At 39.2% G+C, this 19,458-nt stretch overlaps 1 protein-coding gene across 3 annotated transcripts in view; it reads left to right on the top strand.

The window, feature by feature from the left end:
• The window catches only part of RXRA (retinoid X receptor alpha), a 474,620-nt gene extending 459,491 nt beyond the window's left edge, over positions 1-15,129 (top strand). For all 3 annotated transcript variants that reach the window (XM_086921055.1, XM_086921053.1, XM_086921054.1), the window contains one exon: positions 7,986-15,129. In XM_086921055.1, coding sequence (XP_086777181.1) covers positions 7,986-8,133 — 148 coding nt within the window. In that variant the 3' untranslated portion in view covers positions 8,134-15,129. The remainder of the gene's footprint in view (positions 1-7,985) is intronic.
• Positions 15,130-19,458: the final 4,329 nt, after the last annotated feature.

Raw genomic sequence — 19,458 nt, 5'->3', positions numbered from 1 at the left:
ACAATGAGATCCAGCTGTTTGCTCACAATGACAAAATGTAAATCTAGGACACCAACAAAAAACCCACTCGTCTTTTCCTTGAAGTACTCAGCGCAAGCAAATGCTTGTAGAACTGGCCACTTTATCTTCTTTTTTCCTAAACAAGCGTAGTGCCCTTAGGGATATGGAAGTCAATGGTACCTGTGTTCATGGCAACCCACACATCGGTGCAAGGGTGATATGGGCCAACTAGTCATGCTGTCTTTACTAACTGACAGTGGCCTGAAGCTTATGCATACTGCAGATTCACATTCTCTGCTATCTGCTGCTATATAGTATTTGCTTGACAATATTCCATATTTCTTTTTTTTTAAATAGAAGGCCTTTGTTTTCAACTACAGGCATCATTAGAATGATTCTTACTGATTTTCCCTGTAGCCCACAATGCAAATGACAAAGACTCTTCCGTGATTGGGTTTGAAGATATGTGTTTTGGGAATGGATGGAATTGACACACAAAAGCCGATTTTGGAACCACAGCGTCAACCCGAGAGTTGAAAATGTCAAGATTTTTTTCAGCAATCTTGACGTCACATGGATGAGGTCACATTAGACGTGAGATAGTTATTGAAAATACTTCATGCTAATTATGTCCATCATGGTCAACAACATCTGATTGCCTCAGGTTCACGACACATTTAAGTGTTGCGCCTGTAAAGCCTTTCAGTATAAGAAGACTTTTAGGGTCCGAAGCGAGTGCTGCTGGGCTCACTAAGCAGGGTTGACACAAGAAGGCATCATAGTTCACACTAGGAGCCTTGGAAGAAGCATTTGAGGACAGCTTAGAGGAGGGCTGCCTGAAAAAGATTTGAATCAGGAATTGCCCATGTGAATGAAAAGAGCCATTCTCACTTGCCTGTACACATTTGTGCTGCAGAGATCTCTTTGAAATCCACATTGCTTAGCCCATTCCACCACTCCAAAAACTAAAGATCATTTCAGCAATTTGAACTTAAGGTCAGTTCATGTTTTTGGTACTATCAATGTCAAAACCCGACACTCGCCGGGCTATAGGAGGATTGATCTCAAAGTGAGTATCAGTCATGAGGAGGCGCAAACTCCAAACCATCTATCTCATGAGGACAGATGACCTTAAAAAGAAGATAGATCTTGAAAAAATATCAACCAAGAAAAGACAATCAATCTCAGGAGCCAAGAAACAAACTCCCATTGAGGTTCGATGCCAAGCAGTTTCTCATTATGATGATTTGGAAGACGCACCCTAATCCGAACAGATGTCTGACAATGCACTATACTTACTGATTCAAACGCAGACAAGATTAGGGCAGCTACTCGCCAGACCTTTAGATGTGCTTCCGCTTCGATACAGCAAAGCCAGTGATAGGAAAGAAGGTAACGTTGATGAGGCCATTTCCAATTCCAGATAGGATGAGACTAACTCTTGAGGTACAACATTCAAGTAGGATACACACCTTCACCACTTCATTCAGCACAGCTGCAGACAGATTTTAAGGGAGAATATGAGAAAATAGAGGAAGAGAAGAGGAAAAGCATATTTGGAATAGCTTGACACTCTGAAATGAAGAGTTGTGGCGTGACTTTAGATTTCCACGATGTTTGACACGGCATCCTTTTTCAATATGGTTGCAGTGCGGGTGATAGAAAAGGTTGATGAATACAAAGCACTATTTACCAGTGCTGAAGAGAGCTTTAGACAATTCTAGTTCACAAAATGCACTACTAATCCTACTACAGCGATAATAGAGACAAAATAGGCTTAAATGTAATCCAACCCAGCATTTGAGTAAGTCAAGTACCACACATGGACAGCCACTGGAACTGCAACACACTTCCTTAAAAGAGCAAGTATAAGGAGTGTAGAGTCGTAATACTCTGCAAGTAGTTTCTATATGCCAAAAAGTAGTAAACTTTGCACACAAGTGAAAGTTTACCTTTGTGAATTAGGCCCATTAACATCCCCAGGAATTAGTGTAAACGTAATTAAATTAAGTTAATTCGTAATTTAAAACAGAAGCTTAATGCAATTTTAAAAAATTGATTAGTACACATAAATGTAAAGTAAATCTCTTTAAAAAGTCTGCAAATTGTTATAATTAATTAAAACCATTACTTATAACCAAATTTGTTCAAAAATTAAATAAAAATGTTTGTGTGGGTGGGTGGGTGAAGTATTGTTAAAATATATTTTAAAATTAAAAAAAAATATTTAAGTTGAGATACAATGAAATGCAAAGTTAATTTTTGAAGTAGTGTTTTATAAATTTGTCATTAAGTAGTCATAGGTCTGTATTCATTAATACTGATTTAAAGTTCTTCTACATTTTTATTAACTTAATTGTATTTAATAATAAACTATACTAAAGTTCCCTACAGTAACCCATCAGGAGCTCTTTACCCCAGTAGCAGAGATCTCCATAAACAGGTGGAAATTACTAATAGTAACTTTGCATTTGTGAATCCAGTCGTAGAAATTTCCTCACCCTCAATTAATGGGGCAGATACTCTTAAGTTTGCACTTAAATGTGAATCTTTTGTCGAAAGTGTCAATTATCAAAAGAGTGCAGCAGTACATCTACGTGAGTAAATCTACACATTCAAACTTACCTTTTGGAATCTGGCCAAGTGTTTCCATCCTTACCCCAATCTTAATAATATCTTCTTAGTTTGCAAAAATGTAGTTTAGCATACACATCGATATGCATACATTTATCAGCAGTTGCAGCCTACTTACAAAACAGACAACACTTCAATGTTTCTTCACACTTTCTTGGATGGCCTTAAGAGATGTATTTCACTTAGGATGTTCCTATTGCTTAAACTGAACTTAAATGTTTTACTTGCATTCCATATGAGGCACGTTTTGATCTAATAAATACTTGCAGCCTAAAAGAACTGTTTTGGAAGGTAGGTATTCTGGTTGCTGACCCATCCGTGCATAGTGTCAGGGTCCATTGAAGAACTTTATATGTAATTTAATAAGATAGATATCTTGCATACTTTCCCTAAATTGTTCCAAGAATTGCTCCACTACAATAAGCAATCTATCTCTCAAATAACATTCTTTACTAACTTGTCAAATTTGACAGAACGCGCTTTGCAAAAACTAGATGTTGGTTGAGACTACATTTGACCTAACAAACCATTGCATGGCCACACGAGGGAAGCGCCATCTCTAAAACTTATATATATATATATATATATATATATATATATATATATATATATATATATATATATATATATATATATATATATATATATATCTTCTTGCTCGATTTGGCAATTCCGAGTCTTCACAGATAAAAACGAGCGTGGTCCCAAGTTATTGCGCTTCAATTATTTTATTTCAGCCACCTCTGTCATAACGCGTTTCGGGCGCTCCCGCCCTTGATCAGATGACGCCCTCCTACATTTTCATTCGCAATTTAAAGTGCAAGTGCAATGACATCACAAGGCATGGACATAATAGAAATACCGCTGTCGTGGGGCTTCATCTCGCCCCAAACAATCGCACTGCTGAATGTGCGATTTCCGCAAGTGTTTATTTGTTTATTCACCATAATCCAAGTTCATCCATGTACTCCAAAATATTCCATACTCATTTTAACTTATTCTCAAATTTTTATGCGAGTCTACATGCTGTGTGTCTATGCCATTTCCGATTTTTTACTGTTCACACTACGTCTATCCGGACTTTTTGAATGAACAGGACTGAAGCATTAATTCATGTCAGGCAGCGTTTATTCTTTAAAAAGTACCCAATGCATTTCGGGCTCAACGCCCTTCTTCGGGGGTCACTGTGAATAGAATAATAAATAACCACAATCACAAATTCTGCTCGTAACTTCGGTATAACATTACCTAATACTAACCAATTATAAATATGTTGTACGATAACAAAGACGTTTTTATCACTTTAGCAAAACCTTGCGCGATGAATACATATGTTACGAAAGTGACAGACAGCCTACCTCATCCATTCCTTCCTATTTTAAAATTTTCCTTATTTGTCACATTCCAATATTTTGAAACCAACCCCTCACCCTGTTCAATACACGTTAATTTCTCAAGAAACCTTCCTACATCCCTCCAACTGGACAGCGTATCGATTATGTTTCGCATCCAACCATATGCTCATCAGTCTACAATCACCCTTTCCCCACTCGTAAACAGTTTGAGAAATGCCATGAACCTATCTCTCATATTTACTCCCCCACCTCCGTTCTTAAAACCGCCATTGTTTCAAGACGCCTCCTCTCTCTATTCCCTCCCTTTCACCCTCGGTAATTGGTACACTGAACCATACCCTTCAGAAACACTCTACTTGACCCGTACCTGCCATGCGTTGTTAAAAACCGTCTGTCCTACTCCGTCTGCCTTCCCATCAGTCTCCTTCCCATGATCCCTCTCTTATTTAACCATTCATTCTGTCTGCCCAATAAGGCTCTTCGATTTGAATCTCCCGCCCTCTCACCCTCTCAGTGTTACATGTAGGTTTTCTCCATGAGTGACTGCATTTACCATAATTCAGTTCGACGCAGTTAAGCGAACCAATTCGGCACTCAGAAATATAAAAAGTGTAAAACAATGGTAAATCGCACTATACAAACAATAAATGAATGTGAATATTTTAGATATCATTTTCATGATCGTTTCAAAGTAAGCTCCTTGAGCGTCTCTAACACTGTCATTAATGAACCACGTTGTTGCTCCTAGCATGCAGACTCGAGTTTTTCCAACATTTTTATCAATATTTTTTATCAATCGTCTCCATCTTCATCCGTTGGGTGCAATCCTGGTGTAGGGCATCTGTAACAAACTGCACTGTAAAGGGGGCAGGATGCACACCTAGTATTCCTCATTTCTCAAGTTTATCTTCTTATGTCTGAAATATGCGTGCTGATTGAATCAAGTGCCATGCCCTATCGGCACTAAAGTTATAAACATCGCTCTCTCTATTCCCTCCCTATTGGGCAGACAGAATGAATGGTTAAATAAGAGAGGGATCATGGGAAGGAGACTGATGGGAAGGAAGACGGAGTAGGACAGACGGTTTTTAACAACGCATGGCAGGTACGGGTCAAGTAGAGTGTTTCTGAAGGGTATGGTTCAGTGTACCAATTACCGAGGGTGAAAGGGAGGGAATAGAGAGAGGAGACGTCTTGAAACAATGGCGGTTTTAAGAACGGAGGTGGGGGAGTAAATATGAGAGATAGGTTCATGGCATTTCTCAAACTGTTTACGAGTGGGGAAAGGGTGATTGTAGACTGATGAGCATATGGTTGGAAGCGAAACATAATCGATACGCTGTCCGGTTGGAGGGATGTAGGAAGGTTTCTTGAGAAATTAACGTGTATTGAACAGGGTGAGGGGTTGGTTTCAAAATATTGGAATGTGACAAATAAGGAAAATTTAAAAATAGGAAGGAATGGATGAGGTAGGCTGTCTGTCACTTTCGTAACATATGTATTCATCGCGCAAGGTTTTGCTAAAGTGATAAAAACGTCTTTGTTATCGCACAACATATTTATAATTGGTTAGTATTAGGTAATGTTATACCGAAGTTACGAGCAGAATTTGTGATTGTGGTTATTTATTATTCTATTCACAGTGACCCCCGAAGAAGGGCGTTGAGCCCGAAATGCATTGGGTACTTTTTAAAGAATAAACGCTGCCTGACATGAATTAATGCTTCAGTCCTGTTCATTCAAAAAGTCCGGATAGACGTAGTGTGAACAGTAAAAAATCGGAAATGGCATAGACACACAGCATGTGGACTCGCATAAAAATTTGAGAATAAGTTAAAATGAGTATGGAATATTATGGAGTACATGGATGAACTTGGATTATGGTGAATAAACAAATAAACACTTGCGGAAATCGCACATTCGGCAGTGCGATTGGTTGGGGCGAGATGAAGCCCCACGACAGCGATGTTTATAACTTTAGTGCCGATAGGGCATGGCACTTGATTCAATCAGCACTCATATTTCAGACATAAGAAGATAAACTTGAGAAATGAGGAATACTAGGTGTGCATCCTGCCCCCTTTACAGTGCATAATAGAAATACTACATTTCACAATTTAAATACTTTAGGTATCACAAATCATTTGTCTTTGTAACTCACAAAGTTCGAATATTATGCATGGAAAATTGCTGCTTAAATGCACTGCTTAATCCATTAACGTTTCTTGTATTCCAATGTGGTTTACAAATAATGTCGGATTCAATGCCTAATTTATACAGATGTCACCTAAGCTAATTTACAGTACTTCTCCCAATGCTTTGTCAGTAATTGTGCTAACCCATAATACATTTGTGCATGACTAATTCCTTATAACAAAAGATAAAATTAAAAAAAATACTTATAATACCGTGCTCAAACTCAATCCCACTTCCCAAAGGCACCACAATATAAATAAAAATATCTAATTTCTGTTTCATATTTTCCAGACATTGTACTCATTAAGATATCTCATTAAAATATTCTGTAAATCCTATATATCTGCAAATAAATTTATGTGTTTTGACATCTTTCTCTTCTAGACCAGAATCACTTTATGGGGAGATACTATGTTCTCACGTAGTGCAAATTCGCAAAGGACCATAAATATAATAAATAATTGGTACATTTGATCAAGTCACCATGTTCGAACCTAAGACCAAAGCAATACATATGACATATATACTATCCAAAATTCATGTCTAAAATCCAATTATAAATAATTTATAAATATAAATAGTCCTAAAATTTGCATTCACATAAAAACCATGTATAAATATACATTTTTAAATATCCTCCCTAAAAAGTCCTATGTCTATACAAAAAGATGGTAGAAAAAACTTGGTAGAAAAACATTTTCATTCAGTATAAATACGTGACATATTTCCAAAATTCATTTACAATTGCAGTTCATCAATTTCAATCAAATTGTCTTCGTTACAGATATGTGTACAAATCTTCACTTGTGTGTGTATATATATATATATATATATATATATATATATACCACCAAACATCACTGAGATATTCACACACAACATCAATAAACAACAAATCTCCTTGTACTGTTTCTTTTTGTTGTCAATTATTTTTCTTAAGCAATCAGAAAAAGCCAACATGTGTTTCGCGCTCCACTGCGCTTCTTCAGGGCTTGTGAAATTTCCTTGACTCTTATTATTCTTGTTTCTTCCTTGCTTAAAAGGCCATACATTTCCATCAATAAAAAGCTTTCTCAAAAAGGTCTTTTTACTCCAAGTTTTAACTTCGTCACTATCCAGTGATACATTTTAATACTTTTGCAAGATTTGTATGGATTGTTCCCCCTGATAAGGTCTCAAAACTGGCTGGAAGCCTCCTTTTCCGTCTCCCTTCGTTTCCAAACGCGTGACAACAAAAAGAAACAGAACAAGAAGATTTGTTTTTTATTGATGTTGTGTGTGAATATCTCAGTGATGTTTGGTGTTATATAACTATAAGTCACCATTATTCACTTAAGCACGTATCTTTTATCCGTACGTTTTTGTTAACTTTGTTTTGGACAACCCATGTTCATGTACACCAATGCCACATCTATGACAGATTTTCTAAAAATAATGAATATTTCGGATTAAATCCAAAACGGTGTGTGTTTCTTCCTTCCTTCCCCTATTTCTCCCTTAACAAGTAATTCTGCCCTAGGGTGAACTTGTATTTCTAAAATAATTTGTGAAATGCATTGATAGTTTTTCTTACCATTTAGGTCTACAAAACAATTGACTTTTCTCCCGACAGAACCACTGTTATATGCATAATCTTGGTACCCAGGTTCTGAGGGTCACTGGGCCACCCCATTATAATTATCCACATTTTTTAGTATGCAGCACTGGCCAACAGTAAGCAAGAACACGTGCATTATGTAGGGTTGGGTGGCTTCTGTTCCATTCTTTTACTTTCTAACTTGACTTTTCTCGTCCCTGCAGATTTGCAAAGCTTCTTCTGAGGCTCCCAGCTCTGCGCTCCATCGGCTTGAAATGTCTGGAGCACCTCTTCTTCTTCAAGCTCATAGGAGACACACCCATTGACACCTTCCTGATGGAAATGCTGGAAGCGCCCCATCAAATGACTTAAGGAGTGTGTCCTGGCTACATCTTCTCTCTCCCACAATATTTCATACGAGTAAGAGAACGCTGTCCCTCCCCCCCGGCGCAGATGCAGCGTCACAACCAGAGTCCCCACCTGTGTCGGGGAGGTGCCTTGACTCATCCCCATAGCACTACAAAGCAGACATGTGCTCCTGCACCCCATTCGTGAACTATGAACTGCTGCGGCGTACGTTGCAGGGGCGGAAGCGGGGGATGGAGTGAACCTCTTACCTGGGGTTTGATTTTGCATATCTTTTCTGCCGACACAAAGAAAGGTATATTGGTCGTTGTTGGAGAAGCTTCTGTTGTCCTTTGTGATGAAGCTGTACTTTAACTATGTCCTGGCACATCAGCAGGGTCCCGAGGACCACATTGTGTCATAGAAAGAAAAAGAAGTTCCTCAAAAGGGAAGCAAAAAAGAGTTGTTGTATCTCTTTACCCAGAAAAAAACATAACAGACTAATTGGGTAGCAGCACCTTGGCCTTTCTTTCCTTGTATGTACGAAGGTGGGAATGAGGTAACAGGAAAGGACCCACCGAGCCTAGACTTCAGCAACAGAAATGGGAAATCGACCTGAGCAACATATTATTGCCCTCCCACACCTGAAATGGACTTTGTTCGGGGCAGTGTGGTGTGGGTGCTGTTCTTCTACAGAGCTCTGACTTTCCTTTGTGTACAGTGAAATATGTTTGATTATATTTTCCAAAGATTCTTGTTCTCACTCGGTAACAGAGCTAGTCAATCAAAACATGAGCCAACTTGAATGCACAGGTTATCATTTTTTTCAATTTCTTGTTCGGCATTTTTTTTGTTTTGTTTTGTTGTATATGTCTTTCGATGTGTTAAAGTTGCTCGAGTTCCAAGCCCACCTCAGTATTGCTGTTTCCATCATGGAGTTTGCTTCTTTCTTCATCCCCACTCCATCTGCGCCACACCAACAGTAGACAGCAAGGCAAGATTGGAAAATGTGAGGAGGAGCATCAATCAGCATTACTGTCCTGGCTTCACCCATCTTTGATGCTTCACTGGCATCTGTAGCGACACTGGCAACCATACACAAGCAAAAGGTTGATTGCCTGTCGTAGGCTCTTCATATTTTTTGTCTAGTCTTGAGGTGGCATCAGTGATGGCAGATGGATTGCCAGAATGTCAAAGCTTAAAACTCCTTCAAGCATATTTTTTGGTCTCTTTAGGTGGACATTTTTGGCCTGCTTGAACTGATTCCAGCAATGCCCATGCTTTCAGCCAGCCACCCTTCAGTATTTCCATGAACAAAATACATATCTCGTAAATATTAGCAGCGAAAACGGGCCAATATGGTATCTAAATGGGGGTTGCCACCAGCTAGGGGGACTGTCCTTCCTTTGTGTTTTACAGAAATTGAATTACACCAACAGTACAGCACTAATATGTTAAAATAAAAAGCGAGTTGGAGCATTCCGCAGTGCTACCACCCACGAGCCACTCTTGTGGGTGAAGAGTACACTGGGTTGGGGAAGGGAGAGTCAGCTCAATGTTGTCTGACCAAATAGAACCTGTTTCCTTGGCAGGTGAAATAATCCACCCCCAGAGAGGGTATTTCAAAACAATGCGAGTTCTTCAACTCATGCACTTTGGTTGAATTCACTGCCATTAGAAATGACTGACTTAGAGAGGCAGTCATTCTCTGGTAAGAAGAGAGCTAAATTAGGCTAGAGCAAAGGAAAAGGACAACTGTTTGCAGAAATAATGATCCTGCTACACAATGGTTGATGTAGAGCTGCTCTCTCTTCCTATCCGAGCCATGCTGGCTCAAACCCTTCCCACCATATACCAGTGAAAATGCACCATTTGCCTGCAGGCGGGTAAAACGTGTAATTGTAAAGTTCATGATCTCAAAAAGATACGTAATATTTCGAAAATATTAATCGATTAGACCTAAGGTAAGCGTAGAGAGGCAGCTGGCTTAATTTGTCTGTAAAATGGTTTTGGGGAATAGCTTTATTATTCAGAAGAAATCCTAGGGACACATTGATTTAAGTGTTTTTCATCACACAAATATGGAGAAAAAATAATCAGTTTAATTTGAAATAGACAAAAAAAACTACGGGGTCCACGGCAAGCTGCTTTTTAGGTGGAAGTATGTGGTAGCCCAGTTCCTTCACACTTTTTTGCAGAATTCTAGCATTTGTAATGCTGTGCTACTGCATCACAAGTGCTGGCTGAACACTGTGCCCGTAAATCCTGAAAAACAACCATTACATCTGGACCTTACTCTCCATTTATAGGATGGAAATATAATGAAATCCAGAGGCCAAACTGCCCCTATCAGTAATAGCAATGCACCTGCATAATTTATTTCTGCAGGAGTTAGATCAGTTAACTTATTGGAGACACTTAATGGGGAAAGTGTGGCATAGTGCCTGTTAGGTCCACTTTTATTGTGAAAACTACTAAACTAGTAAGTTGTTGGTGCAATGTTTCTTACCAGACGACTCCAACGAAAACACCTCGACAGAAAGGAAATCAAACACTGTGGCAAACCCTCACAAACATCTGCCTGTGTTGTCAATTGCTTTATGTTTGTTTTCCGTTGTATTGTACACTATTCTTCACAAATCTTAGAAAAACTCACATGGAAAATATAGAAATATACCAAAGCAATCCGCTTACATTAAACATTTAAAAAAAACAACAATATTTCTCTAAAATATCAGGAAATATGTTAGGGTTTGCACACTTTTGGGTTCTGCTATAAGCAGACTGTTCTTAAAGGACTATATAGTGCTGCGGAAAACTGTTTGAACTTTCTGAGGTAGTATTCCTATTCTGCGCAAATCGGGAAGGGCTACCTCATCCCTCAATTCAGGGGCAAAATGCTGGTATTCACTCAGGAGGATGTCTGTCTTGCAGCTGAAGCTGCTTTACCGCTGTTCCCTGAACTGCCAAATAGGGTTCTCAAAATAAATTCTTTTGCCTTATTATCAGTCCTCAGGCACAATCATTCCATCAATCTTTACCCTATAAGCATATTTTATACACCAATTAATATCTGTTTGGGCCCTGCTTCCAAAACATTTTCCACCCTTTCTCCTACATATATAAACAATGATTAAAACATTGTAAAAAATCTGCAGGGGTTACCAATATAGAATGTAAAAATGGCACATATTACTTCAGAGAAAACAATAAATGTACTTATCTAAATGTATTCATCTCTTAAAAATTGGATATTAACTAAATTATTTTTTTTATATTTTTATCACAATTTTGTTTTGTTGATCAGATATCTTAAATAAAGGAGATAGAATACGCATCAGCTCCTAGGCCATCCTTCAAAATCTGGAATATTCTCATAACCTTAATGTTGTGACTCTGGTAAGCATAGTCTAAGGTACCCTGATTTTGCAGTGTAGAATTTGACTTGCTTTTCCGTCAGAATTCTCGTCTTCTCTCTTTTACAGCACCAAGGTGGAACTGAATCATGCCCTAGCAAATTTACAAGAATGTTACTGATTGACTTAACATTTCCTGGCAGAAGAATTACTTAAAACATAGTTTGTTCTAGTCAGTTGCTAACTGGCTAATCTATTCACATTTGCCTTTAGTCACTGGGCACTCCCACTGAGCATCAAAACATTCCGAATGATGGGACCATTCAGGAAAATACCTCTCATTTACACATTACAAGGCCTCACATCTTAAATAAAATAGTGTTGGATAATCAGTCCTGAGTGTGTGTGACAACCAATGGTTCTAAATATTGTGGTACTCTAATGTAACATCACAAATTGTGACTACCAAAATATCAAGATATTTCTGCTAGAATATTCGGTCGCACAATATTTCTGTATTCGATATTGTGACGTGCAACAATTGACTTATTGGGTTCTCTTCAAATTGTTCAAGATGGTTGAAGTCGCACAGAGTTGAGGGAATGCCTTTGGACGATGGCTCAAAGCTAACCTGGTCAGGCTTTTTGCCTGTCAGTATTTGAGCTGCAGGGCATAGACCAGCAGAATTTCCTAAACTTGGCCAATTGTCTGCTCTTCTAATAATCGATAAGTTAAAAACTATATGTGGAGTAAGTCCTGCTATAAAGTAAGTCTACTGAGTAATTAGAGTGTCTCAAGTAGTGGGACCAGGCCCAAAAAACAAGTGCCTTTATAACTGTGGCGAGTGGACACTTGAAACTCAGGTGGGAGCCAAGCTCCAAGAATGACAATAAAGAAAATGAGAATACAAAAATAAGATTATGAAACCAAAGCAAAACGCAAACTGTTAGTATAACGGTTGATAGCAATGATAAATGATGCAGTAAAGAGCATAGAGAAATATGGAATACACTTTTAGCTTGGCAATATTTCTTTGCTTTTTTTAATATATAAAGATTTTTTGACAGTTTGTCGTGGTTTTGAAAAGTGAACTTCTGTCACCGTTTTGGCTCTTCCCTTGGTCACCATGCCAATCACTCATTCTCCCCATGAGCTTGACATGCAAGTGCTGCAAGCATTCCGTTGGCCGTGGAGGCAACGAGTAGCTTGTAAGGGCAATGAACTTTGTTATAAATTACCAAATTAAACAGCCATTGGTAGCTATGATTGGCAAGCTGCAAAACAGATGCATTTGTAGAGTGAACAGATGAATTTGAAAACAGAGGGCTTGAGGCGTGAACCTATGTGTGCAAACCCGTCAATGAAGGGAGCCTCTTCTTGCAAGCCCAGGTCTTTATTTTATCTTTGGGAGGCAGAAAGCTTCTGTTGTAACATAGTATGTGCTTTCTAACTGAACTGTAGGTGAGAAGGGTGGTCAACATGGGGTAGACTGGTAAATGGCTTTGAGACTTGCATCAGCTGAACAGACAGTTTGGCTGTGTGCTTTATAGATGTTCACATACCAAGTTAGCTGTTCCTTTTCAGCACATGGGCCATTGATAGGAATAATTACATCAAGTGTTGGCGCGCCAGCATCTCTTCTTTCCTGGTTGCCATTCGTAAGTGCGCAGCTGATATCTACTTTGTTAAGTGTCAGTTTTTTGAACTGCAGTCACACTGTGCATCATGTTTATAAAGCATAGAGAATAAGTAAAAAACAAGTTTAAAAAATATTAACCACAATTTTTTAAACAGTCCAATGAACATTTTTTATGCGGTGTGGGTGGTTGCGTTTGACCCAGGCTGCCATGCAATCTGCTCGTGGCCAAGCAGTTTCCCACAGGTAGTGCCTCTCCATTATTTTTCAATCAAACAAGGTGGCATAGAAGCTGATGATGTCCCCATCAGGTAAATAAATAGGGAACTTGACATTTCCTGTCAATACATTGTGTGATATATGTGTGTGTTATACATGTATGTGCTGTACATAAATTCTGTATATATACACTTCCTCAGTTATATATAGTTACCAACATAAATTTCATCCCATTCAGTTTTTAGTGTCTTAAACATTTTCCAGTTCCATCTTTATTAATTAAAAATTCATTCTTTTCAGTTTTCCTGTGCTCATTTCTTTCAGGTGCACGAGGTGGCTGGTGGCGCGGCCACTCTTATGGAGGCCCGGCAGGGTGTTGCAAAAGTTAGTTGACCTGCTACAACCGGGTAGTGCATCTATTTTCAGATGACCGGTAATGACAGGATAGTCGCTATTACCCGACTCCCAGCCACGTACGTGGAACGCCTTAGTCATGATGCAAAGTCAGGGCAAGAAAAAAATTAAGAAATAATTTGATACATAAAAAAAATGGAGTGAAAAATTGTCCTAAGCTTCAGCAAAGTAAAGCAAAAATCTATTTTTGTACGAATGTAATTTTATCCGTCTCGTATTCTTCGACAATGTGTTTCTGTATTGAATGATTGAGTTGTTGTTGGGTTATTTGTGCTTCTGTTAGTTGATGCACACTCAATGTCTGTACATTTTGGAGCTTGTGCGAAGGAGATAAAGGCAAAAAATAGCAGACCCTTAAGTCTCCAGAGATTCAGTGTTTGTTGGTAATGCCATACTCTAGTTCAATTTTCATTGTCTGGAATTATTTGAGCCTGCTTATTTAGGCTGAGCTAACAACAAAAAGTTGGGCGTCTTTGGAATATCAATATTGGGTTTTTATGGTAAAGATAAAAAGAGGGAGTTTGGGAAATTTATGCAATTATAATTTGGATTCAGTCGGATACCATTTTGGCTCAAAATTCTGAAAGTGCATTTGCATTTCAGGATTCCAAGTTGACAAGTCTTGTCTAGAAAAATTCAAATGTCCGAGCCTTGAGGAAGATTGGCTTTTCACAAATTCAGGACTTTTTTCATATGTATATCCAGTCACATCAGAGGCAGTCTGAATATTTCCCAACATGCCTTTGTTTCTGATTGGTTGGCAGGCCCGGTGCTGCCTGTCATTGAGAGATGTTGACCTGTTATGAAATCAACCAATTTCATAACGTCCGAACTTCCCTTTGTACGGCAAAAAACTACTAGTTTGGATTTTTGCTAATAAATACCACCAGCCTTTCTTAAAATTGTCACTGCTGTACAACAGGTAGTCCAACACATAAAGACCATTAGCGAACTTCCGGGGCGCCCACAATGTGATTTTGTTTCAGCACCAAGCTGTAAGTAACATTGCAGTTAATGTAACACATCTTGACCACCATATTGTCTGACGCTCAACACTGTATTTTTGGAATTAATGTCACTCTAGCTTGGGGGTCCGCGTAGGGGCTCTTTTAACGTTTTTCCTTCAAAAGACTTTAATTAAATCTTCAGCAGGAATTATTTTAGAATGACTATCTCCTTCAATGTGTTTCTGTTCTTGTTGTTGCTGCCTCCGTTGTTTTTGTTTCAGCAACTAGGAATCTTCTGTGCATTGCTGTGAATTCACTTCTGTTTGTGTTGTCACGGAAGAGAAACAAAAGAACCGCAGATGGAAATACTTGTATTTTCTTGATGAACAATGGTATTACAAATTCTTAAATGGAGATGCATTTTTGGAAATATAAATACAGTTCAAGTTGACTTCGCTTTTCTGGGTAGTTGTTTATTATGGTTGTGTTTTCTTGTGCCTTTTCCTATTATAAGTTTGGGCAGAGACCGATACAAACTCTGTATACATTAGCCGTGTCTGGTAAACTAGAATGGTCATACAGTGCCACAATTTGGTGAATCTCGTGGAGTGGACCCTGAGCCACTTTTTTGTTTGTTGCTTGAAGTGCATTCACTGTGAACGGGCGGTCAAGCTCAGAGATTCATTTTAAGATGGCCACCGGCGATAGTGAGGCAAGCAGCAATAAGGTAAAGTAAATAAACAAGGAGGCTCATGGGGACAAGATGGCGCTGCATCAGAGTAAGAAAAGAGGGAAGAATGCAATGTGGGAGGAGAGGGTAGGTGTAAAATTAAGTTTGTAATCAAATAAAAGTAGAATCAAAGTTGAATATGAAGAAGTAAGTTTAATCCAAGAAGGTAAAAGGTCCCATCCATCCAGTGGGCTGAGTCAGGTGCAATTGACCACCTTAACTATCAGATCTCTTGCCCCAGGTTCTATTGCCATGGTGCCACTCAAATATATACAAATGAACACAGGCATTGAGATACAAATCCTATTCAATTCTAAAGTAAGTTGTTAAGGTGCAGTAATACATTGCTACATACTTTATACATTACTACAGTAGGCTCAGAAGGAGAGGAAATAGTCCCTACCATCCAATGAGATCTGATGTCACCAGTGGAAGGATACATATATCATTATTCAAAACACAGTGAGACCCACATGCTCCTGAACAAGACAGAAACAGGAATTCGAGGAAAGCCCTTAAATCAGGATGAGGGAAATGAGATGGACAACAAAGCTGTCCAACCATGAGCAGCAGAACCTTTTCTAAATATATGATGGGAGTTGGAAACAAAAGGTCTTGCCTGCAGACAGGTTACGTTGTCTTTATCCAAGGCTTAAAAATGGGGTGACGAGGGCAAGTGCAGATGAGAGAGAAGAAATATTGGACAGAGGCAAATGTTGTACAGGGTTTGAATGTGTGTTGCTGGGTTTGAATGTATGTTGCATAACAAATACAGAGGGTAGGAAACAAAAACACATTGGCCATGTCAGTCGTTTTGCTTTTGTATAGTCACATGTGTTTCTTAAGATTTGATCACTAACATAAAACAGCTACCACATGAGCATCAGAAGTGCAACCCTCTCTCAAAAACATAAAACAGATACAGCAAAGGTAGTAGTAGTAGCAGCAGCAGAACACACACACCAGGTATAGTGCAGGCAAAACAGACACATCAGTAATCCGGCAGGCAGAAACAGTGCAAACGTGCCTCAGAAACACCATGGTTAACCTCTTCACTAGAAAAGAGGGCTTCTCTCACTCAAAATAGTTACAGAATGTCAGTACAACCTCCTGCCTAAGAACTCAAACAGGTGCACACACTGACACAGAGAAGGCACTCCATGGGAATCAGTATTTGCTCATCAAGCACACAACCCAGGGGAAACAGCGTTTACATTGTATGCACTACAACGCATGTAATTTCAACATGGTCGTTACAACAATCATATTGTTGCTTACAACGCAAATCGTTACCTCGCAAGTCATTTCTACGACTTGCTGTAGGGGGCGCGCTAAACTAAGGAATAGTATAATTTGCTATTCCAACACCTTCCCTACTGTTGCACACACTGGAGTTGGAATAGTAAAGTATACTATTTCTATATCCAGCGTGCCCCCTACACCAAGTCGTAGAAATGACTTGCAATGTAATGGTTTGCGTTGTAACAACACGGTCATTGTAATCGCATTCGTTGTAGCGCATGCGATGTAATATCGCATATTCCAAGCCAGGCACCAACAGTGCAAGCTTCCCCCACTGAGAATAGGTGTCACGTAAGCGTTATTGAAGTTGGAAAAATAGCATCTGACTAAATATTTTTTACAAATGTATCACCCCATCTGGTGCATTGTTACTATTATGAACTCCAGTGGGGTATTATTTTAGTAAGCAATGTTTATGACATAATATTTTGGTCAGATATTTTTGTTAGGATATTCTAGAACCATAATTCATGTACAGAACTTGTATATTGCAGATAGCAGGTGTGCACACTTCCATTCAATCCCTAAGTGCACGCGCGCACACACACACACATGTATTCAAAAGCACACACAACATGGAGCAAACACAAAAATATTCAAGAGAGTAGGAGGAGAATGTCAGACTGTTCAAAGAAATAGGAGGCACAAGGAACCCAGCAGGAATCTCAGCAAGCAGCCCAGCAGGAGCCCTCTGAACAAACAGTGCTCAGAAAGATGCTCAGAATACAACATTGGAAGACACACAGGAATAATTATGAAAATGGATGGCAAAGTTGTCTTATTAAGAGGTTGCAATATTAATATCTCAGGATACTAGTCTGAAAAACAACGTTTGTGATATGGAAACTTCCACTAGTATGCAAAGGAGCCTTGTGGAAAGGTGTACTTGACAAGGTAAATTGTATAATGCCTACAAGCAGGATTGTGACACAGTGCAAAAAAGTAGGCACGATTACAAAAGAGGCATTAGCACACAATAAACATGCAGATATGGCAAGAGTCCAGAATGGCAATGGTCCGGAATGGGAAGTAACTATGACTCACCTGGAGGAGTAGGTTGCAGCAGTTATTGGTCCTCACCTAGCTAAGGGGATTTAAGGACCTGTCACTGTTGACATGCAATACAACACAGCACATGATGATTCAATATTGTATGTGAATGTATTAAATATTCTATTTTTTCTTAAAATATTTCCTGACATTGAAAGTACTGCTACTTTTTAATGTTTATTAATTGATACTATGTCCATAATTGCATAATTCTTTAACATATCGGTATAATTTTATTTAAATATTTAGTTACAATGTGATATCTTGACATTTTTACTATATTTTATTTAAAAAATCCTTGCCTAAAAGTTTCTGTATTGTTTAGTTTTTATTTTAACTTTATTCAACTTATACATTTTGCCACGTATGACATAACATCTGTAATGATAGCATTTTGAATAAATCTGTTATAAAATAATGCATAATACAACTTAGAAAACTTTCAAATAACATTAATGGCTAGACAATCCCAAATACTCAGTTAAGCGCCAGATTATGAGAGCAGTTGGTAAAATCTGCGATGTAAATATTTAAATGTTATATTGATGTGTCTGATGCCTCCTTCATTATAAAATGAACCACTACACTAATATTAATAATTTAAAAATGTGCTGATGGTTATTAGTTTGAACTCTCGATTTCCATTATCATGGGATGATACCAAACGTTTGTCCTGTAGACCTGCAATCATGATGAATATGCAGCCTATTTTATGCAACCATATAATAGCCTTCAAATGGATTCCATCATTAAGTATTTGGTACTCTTTCTATAAACTACATTCATTAAGGAAATTCAGACAAAATATAACATCTCATGCGGACTTACATTTTTTCCAAATATTGGGTTAATCTTGTTTATTATATTATTTAATCCTGATAAATGTTTTTGATAGGCCACTGTATTATGTCACCATCAATTGCACTTCACTATTTAGATTTTCAATCTGAAATTATGCAAAATATGGTGATATTGATATCTGAAAGAAACAGGTTAGTATTAGATTCCTTACCTTAGAATAGCCCCAGGCGTCAGTCTGGATCCGGAAACTTTTGCGTAGCAGTACCCCTGCGCGTCGGTAGGCATCGTCTGCATGCGTCCCCTGCGGCTCCGCGTCTGTTGTCGGCGTCGTGCGCCGTGATGACGTCGCTGAAGTATATAGACGCCGCCTCCACGCGCTGACGTCAGTTCTTTTTTCCGCGCCAGTTAGCGCAGATCCGAGAAGTGCAGTACTCCGGTCTTTTGACCAAGTTTTTTGATCTTTTGACTCTTCTTACGGTGCCGGTAGGATGCCCGGTTTTAAGAACTGTGACGACTGTGACCGGACGATGTCGGTCACGGATCATCACCGACTCTGTCTCCGGTGCCTGGGCCCTGACCACGACGTGGACGCCTGCGTCGACTGCCGGGCCTTGAGGAATAAAGCTAGGCGGGAGCGGTCCCGCAAGCTGCTCGAGCTCCGGGTGTCGGCCCCGCGTCGAGAGCGGTCCCGGTCCGGCCGGAGGTCAAGGGAGCGATCGAGGGAGCGGTCGCGGAGTCGTCACGGGCGCTCCGGGAGTCGTCACCATTCATCTGATTCCTCAGGTAGGAAGCACAAGAAGTCCCCCCGACGCTCGCACGATGCGGCCGGGGGTTCGGGTGGCCCCATCCCCGCGGCTCCGCGTGAGTCGCCGACGCGGCCTGCTCCATACCCTGCAG

The sequence above is a fragment of the Lissotriton vulgaris genome, chromosome 5 (assembly GCF_964263255.1).
Source record: "Lissotriton vulgaris chromosome 5, aLisVul1.2, whole genome shotgun sequence".
In the NCBI taxonomy this organism is placed as follows: Eukaryota; Metazoa; Chordata; class Amphibia; order Caudata; family Salamandridae; genus Lissotriton; species Lissotriton vulgaris.
Note: the sequence above shows the minus strand (reverse complement) of the source record. Positions and strands in the feature narration are given on the sequence as shown.